Here is a 22,160-nt window from a genome sequence, read left to right as displayed (position 1 = left end):
AACATATAGGTATCATTCAACTTCTTTATTAATAGTGCATGCCTTGTATTAAATCAAAACCATTTTAAAGGCCCCTCCCCTTTGACATTCCCTTCCTCAGCTCTTGCCCCTCATCATGTGTTATCTCACTGAAGCTCATCCAAAGTGAATGACAGCATCTTTTTTACTAGAAGCAGCATAGACAATTCCCAGTCTAGTGCTACAGCTTAACTATCTTTCAGATTTAGACACACTTGCTACCTTCAACCTACAACATTCTATGGCCTTATGTTGATGTATTTGTTTCTCTACTGTAAGTAGATGTGGTTTCTCTCATTTTGGAAAACTGAAATTTATTATTTTTAGGTTTTTGCAAGTTGCTTTACACGTGAATCATATTCCCAAGAAAACTGATACTGGGAGAATTTTATGTTGTAGCCAATTCTTTTGAATCTGGAAGATCCTTTTTTTCACCCTGTTTTTGCCCAATAAGAAAGCCAAACATTTCAAACTGGCTGAGTTACTAGGGGTTTTAATGAGTTATTGGTCTGGTTATCTATTGCCACATAACAACCTTCCCCTAACAAAACAAGGATATATACTGGGCTCACAATTCTGCAAGTGGGGATAACTCATCCCTGCTCTACCTGGCATTGGCTAGAGTAGTCCTAGGTTAGAGGCTGAAATCACCTGAAGATTAACTTGTCTGTTTGTTGGTTGTTTGGTCACTAACCCCATGTGGTATCTCTGGCCTAGTGCCTTCAGGGCAGCCAGGTTGATCCATGCTGATTCTGAACAATGCAGAGTCCCAGGAAGAGATGGGAGCTCGAGTTCTTTCCTACCTGGTCTCCTAAGTCCTTTCCATTACTTCCACCTCATTCCATGTGTTAAAAGAGAGTCAACATGGATGATCCATAATCAAGGTGAGGGGAATCCAACTCAACATTTTAATGGGAGAAGTATCAAAAAATGTGTGGACATGTTTTATAACTGTCACATTATAAAAGGGGAAATTAACCCAGGACTTTTAAATATCACTATGAAAAATAATCAGTGGTTCATTTCTAAAGTTGCCTCACAGAAACTATTTTTAAGATATAAATTCCTTTTTTAATGTAAAACAATTTTTTCAGCTTTAATGAGGTATAATTAACAAATAAAATTTCAACTTATTTAAAGTGTACAACATAATGGTTTCTTATATGTATAGAGTGTGAAATGATTACCACAATTAAGTTAGCTAACACAACTATCACCTCACATAGTTATCTTTTTCTTTTCTTTTTGTTGAGAATGCTTGTTCTTATTCCTTTTTTCCATAGACTCCTTACAACAAGATGTGTCATCTCAGATCACCTTGTTAAAAAATCAGGGTATAATAAAGAAAAAAATTTTAATATATACAAATATGAGTAGTATACTTACCAGAGAAATTTTGAACTGTGACTCATCACAGATACATATGCTATGAAATTAAGATTATGCTATGATTAAGATTAAGATTAAATCATAGATTAAGCTATGAAAGAATTTTCATACCATTTTGACAGTAGAGTTCTTCCATATAACATGGATAAATATGTTATTTTTAATGCAAAATCATCCCAAAAGAATCTTTCTTTAACTAGGAAAAGAATTTTAAAGAATGAAGACCAAATCTCTAAGATTATTCAGACAAATAATAAGAACAAAATAAAACCAAAAAAAGATTAAAGTATAAATGCTTAAGCTGATATATATGTACATATACTTATATGGTCAAGATTAATATTATAAAAGATTAATAAAATCACTATAAATAGTTGATCAAAAAAGTATATAACTGAATTTACTAGAATAACTACACAATAAAAGTTTATTTCTCATTTACAAAGCAATCTAATCTGAATGTTCCTAGTTTATAAGAAGCACTCCTCACTTAAGCTTGATGTGTTAGTGCCAAGCAAAAGAAGACTGGGCCTCATTACAGTTCCGCCCAGAGGTAACCATGAAGCTCATCGGTAAAAGGAAATTATCCCATTTGCCAAAGCTTCAAGAAGTACACTTTGCTGTGTACCTCATAAGTCAAGAAAGGTATAATGTGGTAGAGAGTCCTAGGCTGTGATCAGTGGTTTCGCCAGTAGGTCAGAGGTATCTGTAAAGAGGTAAGACTGGAAGAACAGTGCCAAGAAGGACTGGAGAATAAACATGTGAATGGATCTCTCAGAGAGGGCATCATATTTACAGATCTTTATGTATCACTTTAATGCCAACTGGAAAGCATCCACCAATGAGAAGTCACTTTACAACCAAATGGACAAGATGAACTGCCCTACAGATAACCTGCCTTTTTTCTTGACTACCTTTGTGCTTATATGTAATGGACCCATGATAACAGTGGCCTTGGTGGCAGGGATGGGAGCAATGCTTGAGCCCACAATATGGACTTTGTCTCAATATAGCTTCTAAGTTTCCAACCAACCAGCATCAGAAATGGAGCCTCTACCCTGGGTATGTCACTATTTCTCTGGGGGCTGAGTGAGTGGGTAAACAGGTTATGAGGTTAAACAGGCATCAGGTTAAATGCTGGCATCCAGATTCTGCTGTCCCAGGAGTTTATCATCTGTCTTAATATTGAGGAGTGCAATTCAGTGGAAGCATCCCGACTGTCAACTCTGACCCATGGAGCACAGTCACTAGGAAGCTTGTCTAAGTTGTCTTTGCCTCCTCACCATGGCTTTCCTCACTTCCTTAGTAAAGGAAGTTCCTCTGAATCGTCCCAGAGGACACAGTCAGATGGTGGGTTCTTGGGTCCAATCTACCATAGCAATTCTAACCCCCCCATCTTCATGAACATTCTGGACTATTTTGTATACTACCACACAAGGTTCCCTTACTTCCACTCTTTTTACTCTAGTGCATCATCCAGGTTAGATTTCCACAGATCAAAAAAGCTAAATGTTGGATCGTGACTCACAATGAGCAAGACCATGTCGATGACTTAATTCTCTCCTTCCCAGACTAATAGTCTGTGTCACCCTCCCTGACTCCAGTCTACCACCCTCTACTCAAGATCTTCTACGTGGTCCCCTAGTTAGTGCTGACACATGTTAACCAAGTGTGCACGCAGCATTGCATGTATGCCCAGGTTAACTTCTCCAAAATCTAACCTTACTTATCAGCGATTTAGCTGAAGTTAGGCCTAGGGCTGCAACTTGAAACTCAGCAGGTGACAAACTCATCAGGGACAGCAGAAGGGATGCTGCAGTCCAGGAGATGGACAGTTGACTTCTGAAGGAAATTGTACCCAATGTAATCTGAGAAGGCCCAAAATGTTTGTATCTAATACAGGATTTCTTTCAGGACAATAAGGCCTTCAAGGTTATATAATTACTAAACAGTTTTTACTTTTTTCTTTTCCTATGATGTATGGATTTATAAATGAACTTTAAAAAACCCCTTATCTTTTAATCTAAAATGTATCTTAGTTGTATAAGTTAATTTTTCTATGATAATTGCCCTTGTTAACTTAGCATACAATAAGGAAAGGCAGACTTTTTCATTATCAGACCAACTGTAAACTACATACTTACGGGTAAGGAATTTAACTTCTTAAGGCCTTAGTTGTAAGTAAAATTTATGTAATATCAAATAATTCACTGGTTTATTATAAAGACACTTTCAAAAATAAATCCATGCATTTCAATTAAATAGACCATGAATTTCACAAATTGATAAGTTAAGCCCTATAATATATTAACTATATGACTATAACTATATATTTCACTAAAAAGATATATATAAAATAAAGGTAAATTGAGCCCTGTAGAATGGTAATTTAATAAAATTATATAGTAATCCACCCATAGGTTATACTCATATTATTCTGTGTAATAAAGAAAAGGTTACGTGTGAAGCAAAATGTACAAGATACAAACAACTAAGAAGGCAAACTATATATTTGAAAACACAGTTGTGGTTCATGGCCAATTATTTCATATCTCTAAGAGAATTTTTTAATTGCATACAAAGGGTAAATTTAATTACCATACAAACGTTTGAAACTCTCTGATATAATAAATCCCTTAGGATCACATGTCAATTAAACAGATTTCCTTCTCTTTCCAAATACATTATTGATCAGTTTGGCCATGGATTTAGATCCACTGGGTCTTCTCTTTTCTTTGAGTTTGAAGTTTGTCAGGATGCCCTTGATAATTCTGATAAACATCATTTCCACCTCCAGAGATTGCTCTGCTGCAGACAGTTCACAGAATTGGCACCGGTTATCCAATGCCAGTTTTTGCCCTTCTTCCCAGCCAACCTCTCGCACATGACAGAGATCTTGCTTGTTACCCACCAAAAGCACAGCTGATTCCACAGCTCTGAAACACAGATACACAATTCTTTGACAAGAGTGTTTTAAAAGTTCTTTTTTTTAATTAAGTAGGTTTATATCAAAAAGAATTATGGACCAAAAGAAAGAATACTGTGTGTGTGTGTGTGTGTGTGTTATTTGTGGTCATATGTGTGTGTATCTCATTTACTTACAAAAATTATTTTAGATAAAATGTAGTAAATGACACAGAAGCAACAAAGCTCTTAAAGCATAACATTTGAAGTGGTACAAACTTATTCCTGGAATTATGGCTCTGTTTACTAACAAGACATGATTGTAACATTTTCCACTTTCAATTCCCTTATATGTAAAAAAAAACAAAAAAAAAGGTAAAATAGTCCTCGTCACACAGAATGCTCACAGAGGTTAAATGAAGATGTGTATAAAAATCTAGCCCAGTGCCAGGCAATAAAGTATGCTTACTAAGTATTATCTTTCATTTCCTTATCAACTGAAAGAGAGGGACTAACTAATGCCTCTTTACTAATTCAATACTTGTTGCTGTTTGTTAATATTCATTACAGCATACTTTAAAGAAAATTTTACAGTCTCTTGACCTTGTACAATTTTTCTGTTTATTGAAGAAATATATCGCTTTGGTAAGGTAATGTCTTTGGCACATATCAATATAGTCTCCTCAGTTACAGTGTAACATTCCTAAAGCAGAGTTTTATTTGAAGAATACAGTAAGGCTACTAGGTCTTAAATGACATGGAACTCTGCCAAGATATCGCCTATAGGGAAGAAATGGGAAAATGAAAACAGTCTTCAGGCTGGTTTCATTCACATGACAGTGTGAGCCGTAAGGGAAAAAGCACTGTATGTGTTGGATTTTGAAGGCACTAAGAGTATCTTTTTCTATAGAGTTCAGAAAATTATTGTGAAGAATTAATGGGGAAGAATAAATGAAACATTTTCAATGGTGAATCACAAATATCAGATGTAATTTTATAAAACAATGCCATAATTTTGCTTTTTATCTACAAATAAGTGACTCTAGTTTACCTAGAGATTGAGAACTGGAAAAACTCAAAAATTATTTGGTCGATACATTAAAAAGTTTGTCTGAAAAATGTCAAATATAGGGATTTTTAAAATATACTTTTTTTGCCTATTCATGAGTGATTCTTTTGATTTGTAAGAATAGAAAGTAGTTTTAATTACTTTCCCTTACCTAAGTTATGGTGCTTAAATATAAGGCATTTAGCACTTGAAACAATGGAGGTCCCTCAAAATCAATAATATTATAGGAAATCAGAGCTATGAGGTACCTTAGTAAAATCACATTCTTTTCCCCTACCGTGTTTCCATCCGTTTTATAGTCAGAAAAAGGAGGTCTAGAGATTAAAGGGTTTACCCAAGGTCAATCAGATATAAACAAGAATTTAGATCAAATGACTCTAGGGAAATATAACTTATCAATTATTATCTGATTATTTCTTGATAGTAGGCATTTAAAATAGATATAAAAAGCACAGGTACCAATTTTCAGGAATAATATTGTGCTTTTTTGCTTCCCAGATTAGAATGCTATTTTAGATTTTAAGGGCAAATCTGGTTACGATCACAAAGAATCCCTTATACCAGCAGGTTAAACAAAAATAAATATTTTAAATGGAAAGGCTAAAACAATTTTAAAAAAAAGGAAAACTAAAATGGGAAATTCATAGGTTTAAATTTATATCTACTAATGCAAAATTAGTTTAAGGCACAGTTATGTTTTCCTTCATAGTCACTTGTGTCAAGACATTAGCAATCGGGAGTCGTTGATCAGCTCTTTGTTTTAAGAGGTGAAATGGAGAAAAAGGTACTCTCATACTTAGAATCTGTAACAGTTTGATTATTCAGTCTATTTTGCTTTGATTGATTGAACAGCTCAATGACTAGGAATTGGATGCCAAGTGTAATAAATCTGGATTTATTTAGTAGCCTTCACATTTTTTGTGGGAGTGAAAAAGAAAGGTGGAAAGGGAACTATCTGTGTACAGAGGACCATTATTTTGCAAGTGAATGTCATGTTAACAATAGAAGCTGTCTTGTAAAATAGCCATTTACTCGGGGCAAGTAACTGTTTATGTCAGCCAGGATATAAAGTATTCTCATCTTATTCCTTTTACTACATGTGTAACTCCTGTGGAATGGAAGGTGGATTGTTCAGGGCTGTTAAATTTTGTAATTGGAAGCCTGTATTAAACTCTTCCTAATGATGCTTACAGCTCTATGATGATTTACTAAAAAGAAAGGAGAGAGGAAAGAAAAATACCTCACCTTTTACAATGACTAGTCTGTGGCTCCCGAATTCTGTAGATTAGTGCTTTTGCAAAAGCAAACGAAGACCTGTCACTGATGTCATACACAATAACAAACCCATCTGCCCAATGCAGCTCACTTGTGAGGGAAAATTTTGCCTTCTGTGGCTGAAAATAAACGAAGCATGTTGAAAGTGGTGGGATCTGATCCCTGTATTTTACCCGTTAGACAGTTAATTAATGGAGACCCATTTCACCTGGAAGAGAATTCAGTAAGCCAAATACTGATATTTTCTAAAATGTAGTCTCTGTTTCTTTTTTATCATCCTCTTTCTTTAAACAAAAGTGATTAAATTTTAAAAAATAAAGAACTATAATAAAGTTATATCCAAAATCAAAATCAATATCCACATATATGTTTGAAAAGAGATGATATTTTCTATCCTTATTAGTAAATGGAATATGTTTTGATTTTTTGGTACTAGATTTAAATCAGTAAAAAAAAACAGTATTGATAAGGTTTAGCTAAAAAGATTTGAGGGATATCTTCTTCAAATCATAATTGAAAACATATTTTGTTTTACTTACCTGAGAACAAGAGTCGTATATTTCTAGATTCAATTGCTTCCCTTCCAAATACAAATGCTTTTTATAGATAGATTCTGAAAAATATGCATATACTCATTGTCAGTATGGAAATCCTCCAGAGTTTAAAAAATGGTCTTATATTTGGATCACAGTCCTGCAAAGTCAACCAGTCATATTTTAGTTGAGTACTACAGTAGCTCTTCTTTATTTCTAGTGGTCAAAAAAACATATATTTGTTAATGTATATTTCTTACAAATGAACTTTACCACTATACCTATTCACCTACATGTTTTTCTGCCTATATACTTATCTTCCATTCTATTACTATGGATGAATTATCTGTGTTTCTATCTAAGGCCAGTCCATTCACTATGAACTAGTTACTATTTCCTCTGACCTGCTGAAAGACATGGCTCCAACAAGTCTACCTCTCTCTTCTGCATCACAAAATGTTCCTCTTTATTATATCATTACTAGCAGATGAATTTCTCCTAACTTAACAACCCTTTGGATCCCAACTACTGCTCTATTTCTCTGCTGGCCTTTTGATAAATATCTATACTCCCTGTGTCCAAATTCTCTCCTTCCATGACCTTCAAATTATTGCAATCAGGCTTTAATTCCAGTTACTTGACTAAAACTGTTCTTATCAGGGTTATGGTTTTAGACTCAGTGGAAAGTTATTGATATTACCTGCCCTGTCAGTAGTATTAGTATAGTTGATCACACCTACCTCCTACCTCCATGTGAAAAATGTTTTTTTCACATGGTTTTCAAGGCAACATACTCTCCTGGGTTTTTTCTTTATTCCATATTGCTTTGTATTAATCTTTTTTATTTGTCCCACAATATCTTCTCTCACTCCAACTGTGATTCTAGTTTATGGATTTCTTCTCTATCTACACTTACTCCCTTGCTAATCTCATCCAGTCAGAGTCTTTATGTAACAATTATTGCTGATAAACCCATTTCTGTAGTCTGGACCTCTTCCCTGGACTCTAGACATCTACCACCACTGGGTGCCTCCATTTAGATACCTGATAGACATCTCAACCTTAACATGCTTAATAAGGAACCTCTGATCTCCCCGCAAAGACTGCATATCCCACAAGTTTCCATTTTATTAAATGACATACCCATAATTAGTCTCACAGGTTAAAAGCCTCAAGGGCATCCCTGATTCTTTCTTTCTCTTACATCTTATATTTATTCTATTAAAAATTCATTTTTACTCTATCTTCAAAGAATATTTTGAATTTGTCTGCCTCTCATCACCTCCTTTGCTCACACTCTGGTCCAAGCTATCATTGCTTTTGCCTGTATTATTAGAAAACCTCCTAACTCAGCTCTTTGCTTTATCCCTCCCCTAACTCCCTTCTTGCTCTCAGTTTATTCTCAATCCAGGAGCAAAAGCCAATTTGTAGACAGATCATGTCACTTGCCTGATCAAATCTCTCCAATGGCTCCCCATCTCACTTGGATAAACCTAAGCTTTTAAAATGCCTGAGAATTTCCCTAGTTATCTAGTCTCCCATGACCCCTATGATCTCAGTAGACCTCTTTGGCTATTGTCTCCCACATTCCTCCACTGAAGCTACACAGTCCTCCATACCATTCCTCACATTTTTCAGAAAGTTCCTTCCTCTGAACTTTGGCAACTGTTTCTTCTACCTGGAATGTAACTGTCCAAATATCTTCATGGCTCAGTTTTTATCACCTGCGGGTCTGTTCAAATGTCTCCATCTCAGCCAGGTCTACCCTGACTACCCTATTTTAAATGACCACACACCACTCCCCTATGCTTTCTTTTCCTTCATAACATTTATCATCATAAGACATTATATATATATGTAGATATTTAGATATATATATATATATGTATAGATATAGATAGATAAATGCATTTTTAATTAGCTGACCCTTCCCTCCAGAATGTAAATCTTATGAAGGCTCGGATATTTGTTCATTACTATAGCCTCTTTACCTAAAAGAGTACCTGCCACATGACAGGTATTCAATAAATATTTGTTGAATGAATGAAGGACTTCGTTTCTGTAACTGTCCCTCCAGTGTTTTAATACAAGACCTACCTCTCTCCAAAATTGCATACTGACACAAAATCATGACCCATTCTGGCAAATACTCTGTAACCTGTGGTTAGCAAAATGTAGCGGACATTTGGGAAAGCCGACTTTAGTAGGTTAGGGATGAATTTTTAAATCCTTCTAGGTTACATTTAATGAAATTTGTTAGTGTTTCATTAAATCTTAAAATGTCTTCAGACAGTTTATTCTAAGCTTTATAAGCTTACTACTGTGAACCATATACTTTCCTTCTAAGACATTTTAAAATACTCACTCTCAAAACTCAAAAACTGCCAACAGGGGTCACCAGCTCTTAACTTTTTAAAAGTTTATTATTTTCCCCTTCTAGCCCTCATTTACAAATGGGGTCATTTTTTTTTGCTAATTAATCCTCATGTGGTGGTGAATTTTGCTCATTTTTTTTGTCTTTAAGAATGTCTCGGGCTTCCCTGGTGGCGCAGTGGTTGAGAATCTGCCTGCTAATGCAGGGGACACGGGTTCGAGCCCTGGTCTGGGAAGATCCCACATGCCGCGGAGCAACTGGGCCCGTGAGCCACAACTACTGAGCCTGTGCATCTGGAGCCTGTGCTCTGCAACAAGAGAGGCCACGACAGTGAGAGGCCCGCGCACCGCGATGAAGAGTGGCCCCCGCTCGCCACGACTAGAGAAAGCCCTCGCACAGAAACGAAGACCCAACACGGCAAAAATAAATAAATTAATTAATAAACTCCTACCCCCAACATCTTCTAAAAAAAAAAAGAGTGTTCCCTTTAAAAAAAAAAAAAAAAAAAAAAAAAGAATGTCTCTAGGTCTTATATTTTTAATAGAGATGTAACAGCCAGAAACGTGTACATTTCATTTGCTTATTTATCTATTGATATATCTATATATCTATTGATATATCTTATAAAAGATTAAGATGATGTTTTTATTTTGTTGTTGCTGTTACTGCTTTTTGTGTGTGTTCTTTTATTTATGTTTTGTTTATAGTTTTAGAACATTTTCTCATGCCTGACTCCTAGTTTGTGTGTTACCTTTTTTGACTGAGGTTGTTGACCTGAGAAATGAAACAATAAGAATTTCTTTTCCTATGTATTTCTTCTCTCTATAATCAGTTTTCAAGTGCTTGCCCTAAAACATTTGGCAAATGGCATATGGACTGAAATACTATGTGGGCTACACGTAGGAAACAATGCAATACTTTAAAGTTATTTTCTAAAATACTCTAATAATGCTATATCATAAATGAATGCTAAAGATTTTTGTTGTTTATTTCTCATGAAAACACTTCCAATCATAACTTATTCTTACTCTAAATAAGTATTATTGAACAAAAGAATAATTCCCCTTTCTCCCAAATCTCATATTTCTTAAAATCTTTGTTCTTATTTAAAAAACCCTCAAAACCTTTCCCCACCACACCTTCAGTCAGGTAAGATATTAGTAGCATTATATAGATTAATTGCTGAGCCAAAAATATATTCAAACCTCTGGCAAAATTCACCACTTGTTATTAATTCCCCACTGTGGCATTTCCCATATGTCATGCTAATTCTGATCAAAATAACAGAAATTTATAGTAGAGTTAGTGAAATGATCCTAAGATTATATCAAGGTGCCCTGGCATCTGTTTTAGAATTTCTCTGAAACTTACATAAGCAACCTAGCTAATTATGATATGATCTTTAATCATAGCATAATTTTCCAGTTATTGTCACATGCTTTTGCAATAAAAATAAGCATTTATTTTGTAGTTACTTTTGCTTTTATAATTAATTTGTCTTTATTTTTCAACAGATGTTGCTTTAATTTCAAATTGTTTCAAATTGCTTACAAAAAAATCCACACTCACGTGCTCTACAACACTTGGCACAGGCGGCAGGTGCCAGTTTTAATGTTTTTCTAGTTCTAGACTGAAACCAACTGGATTTCTAATCCATTTTATTTAACATCAAATTGGATAACTTTTTATCATAAAAGAACAATTAATTCAAATACTTATTTGGGCTTTTCTAACCAGAACCCATGAATAAATAAATTGCTTAAAAGTGCAAAAGTGGGGGACTTCCCTGGTGGTGCAGTGGTTAAGAATCCGCCTGCCAATTCAGGGGACACGGGTTCGAGCCCTGGTCCAGGAAGACCCCACATGCCTCAGAGCAACTAAGCCCGTGAGCCACAAATACTGAGCCCGAGTGCCACAACTACTGAAGCCCGCACGCCTAGAGCACATGCTCTGCCGCAAGAGAAGCCACCGCAATGAGAAGCCTGCGCACTGCAACGAAGTGTAGCTCCCACTGATGGCAGCTAGAGAAAACCTGCGTGCAACAACGAAGACCCAATGCAGCCAAAAATAAATAAATAAAATTATTCTTTAAAAAGTGCAAAAATGGAAGATTCTATTAAAATGTTTCTCTGATATTAATTATGATGCTGAAGTTTTAAGGTGAAAAATTCTAAAGTAGTGACTTACCAAAATTAGAAGCATATTCTCCAATAAATCGCTTGGTAAGAAACCTTACTGTAAGGGCTGTAAAACAAAACAAGCTGGATTTGTGGTCTTATCTGTTTTAGGATACAAATAATTTAGTAATGTACATAAGCATCTAGCATCTCCGCTCAAAATTTACTAAGTATTAATGAAGACTTAAAACTTTACTAAATTCTGGTCTAAGAATTTCCACTGTACAGCCGTAAAAATTAGGAGGCTAGAAAGAAAGTGATCTCAGTGTGCTGCCCACTCAAATCACTGCGTAAGTAATTTACAAATGCAAAGACACGTAAGACAACTCACCTTTGTAACAGAGACAGATTTCTCATTAAATATGAGATGCAAGAACTATAACATCTCTATATTTTCTTTATAAAATTAATTGTGGCTCCATGGTGCTGCATGCTAATAGTGGCCAGGACGCTCTCAAGCATTTGCAATTGTTTAAAGGAAATAGGGACTTCAAAATGCAGGAAACAGAGGAACGACCTCTAGTGTTGGCTTATCTTATTGCAGCTTCTGGGTCTGGCCCGTTGTTAAGATTCATTAGGCTACGGTGGTTCTATTGGCGGCATGCTTAGTATCATCATAATGTGACCAAAAACAAAACAAAAACATAGCTTCCAAGGTCTGGTCTGGGCACCTCTTGCTCATTTCTGGGCATTTAAAAAGCCATGCGCCTCCAAAGTTTTTCTCACTTTGATAATGTGAAAAAATGGCATTTAAAAAATAATTCATAGGTCTCCACACATCTCTCTCCACCCTTAGTCTCAGGGAAGCAGAATCTTTTCAAGGGCATTGTTTGGCCACTGGTAGGTGTGGAGGCAGGTGTGCTGGAGTGAGAAGTAGGTGGGATAGTGATGGGAGGGATTTCCTGTTATTCCAATGAATTTCAAACATCAGTAGAACAAGATACAAATTAATAATTCAAACAGTTATATTCCTCAACCTGTATATAAATTTTATATACAGGTAATTACATTACTTGCTTATAAAGCGAAAACTCCTACTTAAAAATAATATATAGTTATATCAAGTTTATATACATATAGTATGTTATAATGTAATATATATCATGTCAATATATTTCTCACTCTTTATGTACTCTACACCATGCCACAGAAAACAACACCACTTACCAGATTTGCCTGTTCCTTCACCACCCAAGACAGCAAGTTTCACATCATTCATCTTGCTTTTCTGCTCCTTCTTGGTCCGTCCTGACTTCTGGAGATATACTGACTTGAGCCAAGCATGTGTTTTCCAAAATCCTTTTTATTATTGCTGCTCTCATTTCCCTAAGGCCAACTCCACCCCATACTCCTACCATCCAATAATAACTTTAAAAATATTTTCCTAGAGTAGTTTTGAACATGTCTCAAAAGAAAAAAGAAAACAGTGGACTTACTATTTAGACACAAAGGTTTACTAAGCCAATAGTTAAGAGTTTAACAGAAGCGTAGCTCATCTTCTACTTTCATGTGCCTGGAATCTACCTTCTCCTAGAACCTAGAAAGATGATCTCTCTTCATTAAGAAAGTTTTTAGAGGATGGGTAAACATTCCTGTAAATTTCCTTTGAGTGGATCAGTTTTACTTTTTCTATTAATATCTGAGGCTACATCTTCTTGGGTTTCTCCTGCGAAAGACAAGGGGGAATAAGTTAATTCAATTATGAAAAGAAATGAAAGAAGGGAGAGGATGGCTCTCTTGGATGGATTAGCTCAGGGTTGACAGCAATGCACGTGAATATCCAGCCCATGTTTTTGTGTCATTTGAGGCTCTCAAGGAGAAATATGGGAACCCCAGAGTTTCACCTTTCTAATGTCTTCCTTAAAAAGTAACTTTTCTCTTTCTTTATAAAAAAGTGTTATACCAATAGACAACAGTAAGATTTCTGGAAAAAAATAATAAAGCAATCAGCCTCATGTTGTTTAAATAGCACTAAACAGGAACATGTCATGTTTCCTTACATAGTACTTTTTTAAAAAGAAAAGAACATTTGGAAGGGGTGTTCTGACATAATTCACTCTTGCTATGAAATAAAAAGGCAAATTTGATATGCACAATTATCACTATTTTATACTTCTTTTCATCAATTGTCACTGCTACTCCAAGTCCCCAAATTATTTTCTTCCCTTTCTTTCTCCCCATTTGTATATGTATAAATATGAAAGTTGAGAAAAGAGTACAATAAAAAAATAGAAGAATTCAACTTTTGTGGACTACATTTTAAGACCCAAGTAAAGAAGTTTCATTTCCAGGTTGGGTCTATCACAGAAATACATGCTTATTAAAAATGCATTTATTTAACAAATATTGATTAATTGCCACTCTCTGTTAAAGCTATAATTGGTTTAATTAAATAGATCAACAATTAAATAATGAATTTTCTCACCTGATGGAGTCTACAGTCTACCAATAGAAAATGGAAACAGAATTACAACAAATATTATCATTGCTAAAATGGGGCTCTGACCAAGAGCTGGAGGAAGCAGATCAGTAGATAGAAAGGTATTCAAAAAGTAGGTAAAGTTTGAAACATGATCAGGACCTACAGAGAGAGGAAGGAAAAAGTGATTGGGGAAGGAAAAGAGGAAGGAAAAAGTGATTGGGGAGACGTGTCTGTTCTAAAAGAAGAAACAGACTCTGAAAAGAAAAAAAGGCAAGAGAGAGTATATCAGTTTGTGGGATCAACAAGGTAACATCTGAATAACTTAGATTTTGTCCTTTTATTACAAATTATAAAAAATTTTTAAATAAGCTATGTTTTCCCTTTAATCCATGTCACTGTATTAAAGTAACAGAGTGTTTTTTTTTAAGGAAGTTTAACAGTTGATTTAGTACACTATGGAATTAAATGTTTTTCTTCTTTTTGGAGAAGTCCTATTCTTATTTTCCTAAGAAACTTCTGATTGATGTCTTTAGGAAGTTTAGTATATCTACTGATAGGAAGGAAGAACTTCATTTCATGACATGTATGACATTGAAAACAACATATAAAGGGCTGTTATCAAGACACCTGCATTCTTTCATCATAGCCTCTTCCTCCCTTTGTCCATTGCTATCCCAAAGTAAATCTAGTTAAGAAAGCAGCCTGGAGCTAGAATAGAGTGAAGTTATAAACCTGAACAAAGAGAATATAGTTATGCACATACTTTTCTAAGAAACAGAGTGCCAATATATATATATTCTTTCGACCTCATGTAAAGGGTGCTAAAAAGTTAGTGTTCTAATAGACACATTATTATACTACCTAGAATTTTCTCACATCTCCCTAAAGAAACATCCATTCACAACCAAAGCAAAATCATTTATTACTTTATTCATTTGCTGAATGAACAAAAATTTATTGAGTGTCTGCCATGGGCTTGGCACTAATCTTCACTGCTAAAAACATATCAATAAACAAAGTATTCATAGATTCTGGTCATAGGAGATGGACATGTGACACTAAAAAAAACCCCATCTAGTTACGTATCGGTATTCATGAATGTTATAGTTTTATCTGTTCAGTTTTGTTTCTCTGAGATCAGATTAACCAGCCCTTCTCATCTAATCTCATTTCCCTATAGCTTCTGTTAGAGTAGATGCACCATTTCCATCACAAGCTTCAGATTCACAAGAGTAGAGTGATTCAAACAAATACCTAAGAAGAGTATCTTTTTTCCATTATCCTGTTCCAGATCTTGAAAAGATGAAATACTTCCCAACTTATTTTCTGTATCTATCATAAACCTAAACCAGACATAAATGGTATACACACACAGAGAGAGAACAAAGAAATAACCAATGTCATTTATGAATATAGAGCCCAGGTCCTAAGAATATGAGCAAATCAAATCCAGAAACGTATTTAAAGAGCCAAGCATAATGAGCTAGTAGAACCTATTCTAAAAATATTAAATTGGTTGAACATTAGGACATTTGGTAGACTATTTTAATACATTACCAAGATAAAGGAGAAAAACTGTCTCATATGCTCCCAAAAACATTTCATGAAATTTAACAGCTACGTAAAAAAAAAAATTAAAAAAATAAACTTTTGTAATCTAAAAATAGGAGATTTCTTAATGTGATTAAGGTTATAATTTTTAGAAATCCAAATATCAAAAAAATGCCTATAGATTTATTGCTCCTAATTTTCCTCTAAAAGGATATTGTCTGTTACTTTTTAGCATGGAATTGGTAGTCCTATCCAACACAATGAGGAAATAGCACATATGAAAAAGAGGAGACAAAATGATTATTATCTAAAAATGATAGTTTTCTATAGCTATATTATCTGAACTTTTAGCATGCATTAAAACCATTCAGTAAGGTGGCCAGATAAAAGCTACCATAACAAAAGCAACAATTCCAAACAGTAAAACTAGCAGCTAACACGTGTTTAACACAGTATAATAACAGTCAATTTTTAAAAGTGTTTTCCAGGTATACAACATTTAATCCTCTGAGAAACTTCATGAAGTAGGTGTCATTAATAACTTCTAACATGATAGAAATACAGTCCTTTTCACAAAGAAAGAGGAGTGGGGAGAAGGATGCAAAGAAGAATAAAACTAAAAGGGAATGTATAACATTTATATGATAAATTCTCTAATCCTTTACTGAAGATTATAAAACAATCTTTGAATATGTGGACAAACATGACTAGAAAGACTCAATGTTGTAATTACTGCCAAATTAATCTGCAAGCAAAATGTAATGACAATTAAAAACCCAACAAAGATTGTTTAATTGAATGTGGACAGCCTGTTTTGGAAAAGAAAATATGCAAGAATAATTGAGAAATTTTAAGGTAAAATAGTAAGAAAATATCTCTTATGAGCCAAATCATACCAAAAAATAATTAAATGCTACTTTATTAGAACTGGATTGATATGCTCATTAATAGAATAGATATTTGAGTATAGAAATTGAGTACATAGAAATTAATTTTATTATAAAGTTTTTAATATGTGCTATCATTAAATTGCATTGATACTATCAGAAAAAGTCACTGAATAATAAGTAATATTTGTACCTCACATGCAGAAAAATGAATTATGAATATTAAAAACCTTAGCATGAAAAACTAGAAAAGGGTCAAATTGACATATATATGGGAATCTTCCAAATAATCTCGAGGAGGGTAAAGTCTTCCTAGGCAAAAAATGAATCCATAGACAAAGGAAAAATACATATAGAAAAAAATAATCCAGTCACTTTTCATAATTGAACTTTAAGTGTCGGCTATATTAGTCCCATGGGATTATTTACCAAAGTGAGTGCATATGTTGATTTATTAATAGCACAATAAGTATCTACATACAAATGGATCGTTTTTAATCAGAATGGAGGTACTCATCTCACCTCTAATTATAATGCAAGTTACTGAAGGAATTAAAGTTCTAGCAGAAGCAAATGTTTTTAAGATGGAATTATTTCTGGATACTTTTATGTGTTAATATGGAAATTCATCATGGAAGCGTAGTGGATTTTTTTAAGAAGAAGAAAATGCTATTCTAATCTCACAACGCACATGTTTTCAAACAGCTAACAGATTTAAACTGCATTGAGGTGTACGAACATTTGCACATTATAGTGGGGTTAGGTAAGGAATCTAAAGGGAAAATTTTACAGAAAAAACAACAACAACATTTGATTGCTAAGCTCTGGTTTTTTTCTGTTCTCAAAGCACTTTTTGCAATTCATCATGGCACGAATAGCACAGGTAACATTCCCAGCCAGAGATCAGAAGCAATTTCTCTGCAATCACAAATCCTCCAAAACCTCTTCCAATGAAATTATTCAAATCCAGACATTTACTCTAATAACCAAATGATGAAGATATTGCAATAGTGGCTACAATACAAAACTTCCATTAATATGAAAAGTAGTTACTATGAAGAAGAGTGCTTTCTTGTTTGCTAATATTGTAATAAAATACTTTATACATTAAATTCAATTTACAGAAAAAGATAAAGTTTGATAACTTTTGTAGTAGAATTTGTAACTGGACATAATCCTCATCATAATAAAATTCAACTTTATGAACTAGTATTGTTCTATGTTACAATAAACATTTATGTATTAATATATTTATAAAATATGATTTTTTTTATCTATGATAAGTGTGTGTGTGTAAATTGCAACTGAACAAGGTAAAGATGTTTATATCATCCCCAAGCAATTTAAAAACTCAGTTGACATCATTAATAGAATTGACCTATGACACTTATGCCTTTATTATTCTAAATCACTTTTAGAACAAGCTTTGAAAGATAATCTTTCACAAGGGTATCAAATTCTAAAGAAATGTTTTATTCAATATGTAATGTTAGTAATTAACTAAATTACATGGGCTTTTTTGGTAAAAGAAAAATGATGAATACTTCACCAATTTTCAAGTGTTTTCAAAGCATATGTGAGACTAAATAATTGAATGGTTTTGCTAATTTTTCTCAGCATGTATACTTATAATTGCAATTATCTTTTGAAGGTAATGATTCAGTACTTATTTTACTCTTCTAAATTATTCTTGAGGTGTTTATTGTTTCATAAGGTTTTAGTTTCCCGCTATGTTTATAATAGTTAAAACATGATAGCTAACAGTAATTACGACTTAGCTAGTCACACTCTTTGTCTCCTCTACATATTTATGTCATCTTTCCACAGACACAAGAAATCTTTGAAGCTACTTTAGTTCTCCTCAAAAGTCATAAGTAGGCTAAAATTTTAGTTAGCTCTTTCTTAATCACTTGAAGTTGGCCAGTAGATACAAAAGCGTGGTCTTCAAAAACAGTCTTCCTTCTGTAACACAGCTGCTGCAACAGGAAGCCTGATTGAGTGCACATTCTGCAGAAATAATGAGTTTAAAAAGCTGAGCAAGGCAGATGTGAGAAAAATGTCGCTCATATTTTCTCGACTCCTTTCATTACCCTTTAGAAATAAATATTCCAAAATTAAAATTAAATTTTCAGGATTCAGATTGCTGTGTTGCCATAACATCTTACGGAAAAACCCGAACGAACTTTTCGACCAGCCTAATATATGTATACGTGTGTGCATACACACACACACATATCCATCTATCTATCTATCTATCATCTATCTATCTATATCATACCCTATTGTCTCTATTCCTCTAGAATACTCTGACTAATAAAACTTCCAAGAAGAAATTTTATTCTAATAGTATACTTTGAGTTGTAATTTGCTCAGGGTGACACAAGGAGTAAGTATTGAAGCCAGGTTGGCACAAAGCCTGCAGTCTTTCCACTATAACACCCTGCCACCCACCACAGATCTCCCCTTTCCCTGCTCCTTTGTCCTTATGTGAAGCAGACTCTTCCCTCTCCGATATTTTCTGCAAAATTCTGATCACCTATGCTTTAGCCTTAATGATGTTATTCTAACAGGTTTATGATACATGTTTACATTTGGCTTTTTTCTTTTACCCATCTCCTTGGCTTTTTCTCAAAAGTGGAGCCAAGCCCATTAGAGTGCCCTCTCTTTATATTCATAAAGTCATGGTTAATTTTTTTTTTTTTTTTTTTTTTTTTTTTGCAGTATGTGGGCCTCTCACTGTTGTGGCCTCTCCCATTGAGGAGCACAGGCTCCGGACGCGCAGGCTCAGCGGCCATGGCTCACGAGCTTAGCCACTCCACGGCATGTGGGATCTTCCTGGACCGGGGCACGAACTCGTGTCCCCTGCATCAGCAGGCAGACTCTCAACCACTGCGCCACCAGGGAAGCCCCATGGTTAATTTTTTAAGAGTAAATGTAATTCAATTTTTTTTCATGTTTGCTTTATACCAAGCATTTTCTTCTATGATTTCTACTACTCGAAGATTCTGAAATGGCTTTCTTACATTTCTGCCAATGCTATATTACAAAGAAAGCTATGTCCTGCATTAGATTGCTTTTGCTGCAAACTAATTACAACAAACTTAATGACAAAACAACACATACTTATTATTTCACAGTTTCTATAGGTCAGAAGTCCAGGCAACTGAATATTCTGATTCACGGTCTCATCAGGCTGCAACCCACGTGTCAGCTGGGGCTGTGATCGTCTCTGAAGCCCTACTGGTGAAAGAGTCACTTCCACTCTTCTTGTGGCTATAGGACTCTGGTTCCTCTTGTTTTTTTCTGGTTGTCATCCAGTGGCCTCTCTCAGCTTTTGGAGGCTACCTGCAGTTCCTTGCCACATGGTCTTGTCCATATGCCCATGCACAATGTGGCAGCTTACTTCTGCAAAGCCAGCAGTGGAGGGCCATCTCTCTAGGGCATGCTGGCAATACAAAGATAGATAGATAGATCGATAGACAGATAGATAGATTGATTGATTGATCTTGTGTGTGTGTAGCAGTGGATTATATATATATATATATATATATATATATATATATATATATATATTATCTTGTAACGTAATTATAGGATGGATATTCCATCACTTTTGCTGTATTCTAGTGATTAGAAGGGTTGAGGATTATACAAGGGTTTAACTCATTGGGGATCACTTTAGGGCATATGTGTCACATGCCCTAACACTTTATTTGATGCTACTCCTGAACAAAGCATACCTTTATCACATTTTATTTACAGATGTAAGTATTAATGGTGATAAGATCACATTTCACATTAACAGATAAGCATGTAGGTACATAACTATTTTTTAATGTGGTACTCTGTGTCAGAGTGTTCTATATAATTCCATTGGCCAGTTATGTCTTGGAATTTTTATCCTAAGAAAATGAATTCGTAAACCAGCATTTGAAAAATGAAGTATTTTTGTTTGCATTATTTTATTAGCTAGGGTCAGAAAGCAAGCCACGCTGGCTATTAGGTCCTCCAGACAGCGAGAAAAGCATGTGCTATCCTTTTTGTTCCTTCCATCTGGGTAAGTCATCCATTTTGAAAATAAAAGAGCAGAACTGACTTCATTTCAAAAGTTCAAGAAATATGCATTAATTGCCTACTATATGGCAGATACCTTGCTAGGGCACAGAGGGTAAGAAAGGAAGATAAATAAAATCATCCTCTGGCCTTGAGGAAGATTTAATATTTGTATATCAATTATAAATTGAAGTAAACATAAGGTGCCATGGGTGCACAGATAAAAGAAACCTAGCTAAATTCTAAACAGATAGTATAATAGGCTGAATAATAGCCCTCAAAGATATCAGGTCCTAATTAATTTCTGGAACCTGTAAATGTTAAGTTATATAAGAAAAGTTAACTGCAACTGTGATTAAGTTAAGAATCTTGAGATGTGGAGATTATCAGGGTGAGCCCTAAATGCAATCACAAGTACCTTTATAAGAAGGACGTAGAGGGATATTTGACAGAAGAAGAGAAGATAATGGGACCACAGAAGCAGAAATTGAAGTAATGCATCCACAAGCCAAGGAAGGCTGGAAGCCACCAAAAATTGGAAGAAGCAAGGAATAGACTCTCCCCTAGTGACTCTGAATGAGCAGGACCCGGTGGACACCTTGATTCCAACCCAGTGAAACTGATTTGGGACTTCTGACCTAAGTAGCTGTAAGAGGATACATGTATGTGGTTTTATGCCACAACATTTGTAGTAATTGCTTACAGAAGCCATAGGAAACTAGTAGAGAAGGTATTATAGACAGAGAAAAGCTTGAGCACAGTCAGGAAAGGAGGAAGCAGATGAGAGATACTGGACACTGAAAAACCTCTGCATTACTTGAGAGCAAAGAATGAGTGAAAATGGTGGGAGCTGAGGCTCATTTAAAAGACAAGGAGAAATCAGAGTGGCCTTATACACCATACTAAAGACATTATCCTGTAGGCATAAAGAGTTATCAAGAATTTTTAAGTAGGAGAGAAATGCTTTATTATTTATTTATTATTATGTATTATTTATTATTATTATCTATTATTTATACTCTACTCTGTAAAGTAATATAAAATACGGTTTGGAGATAGTGCAATAAAGGAGGTAAAAGAAGCTGAAGAAGGAGAAGCAGGAACACCTCTTAAAAGGCTATCTTATATTTTCAAAGGTTCTGAGTTAGAGCAGCAATGAGATCAAAGGAAACTTGTTTTGAGAAATACGTAGCCAATAAAAATAAGAAAATCTGGAGAGGTAGTATAAGAAAGTCAGAGTAAACCTTAGATGAGTAGCAAATTCTGATTTAAATGATTAGGTTGAGAGTGGTGTCATTAACAGGGTTTTGATGTTTAATTTCACTTTGAGAAGCAGATTGAAGGAACAGACGCTTTCATTTTTAGACATGTTAAGTTGAAGGTACCCTCGGGGCTGTGCAGTAGTGAGTTGGCTGTACAAGTCTAACGCTAGTGAGAGAAGACACAGAGCTGGTAGAACATGCAGTTCGTCTTATCAATAAATTTTCAGTTCAGAGTTCAGATTTTGT

General features: G+C 34.7%; 1 protein-coding gene across 1 annotated transcript; it reads right to left on the bottom strand.

Annotated features, from left to right (window-relative positions):
- Nucleotides 1–4,060: 4,060 nt before the first annotated feature.
- RERGL (RERG like) lies at nucleotides 4,061–13,023 on the bottom strand (the record flags this gene model as incomplete). Its single annotated transcript, XM_079714361.1, has 5 exons — nucleotides 12,907–13,023; nucleotides 11,750–11,806; nucleotides 7,195–7,268; nucleotides 6,626–6,774; nucleotides 4,061–4,343 (listed from the first exon to the last, which is right to left on the bottom strand). The coding sequence occupies exons 1-5, from the start codon at nucleotides 12,956–12,958 to the stop codon at nucleotides 4,061–4,063; spliced, it is 615 nt and encodes a 204-aa protein (XP_079570487.1). The 5' UTR covers nucleotides 12,959–13,023.
- Nucleotides 13,024–22,160: the final 9,137 nt, after the last annotated feature.

Source organism: Hyperoodon ampullatus (genome assembly GCF_949752795.1).
Source record: "Hyperoodon ampullatus genome assembly, chromosome: 11".
NCBI lineage: Eukaryota > Metazoa > Chordata > Mammalia > Artiodactyla > Ziphiidae > Hyperoodon > Hyperoodon ampullatus.
The sequence above is the reverse complement of the archived record's forward strand: the minus strand, read 5'-3'. Positions and strand labels throughout refer to the sequence as shown.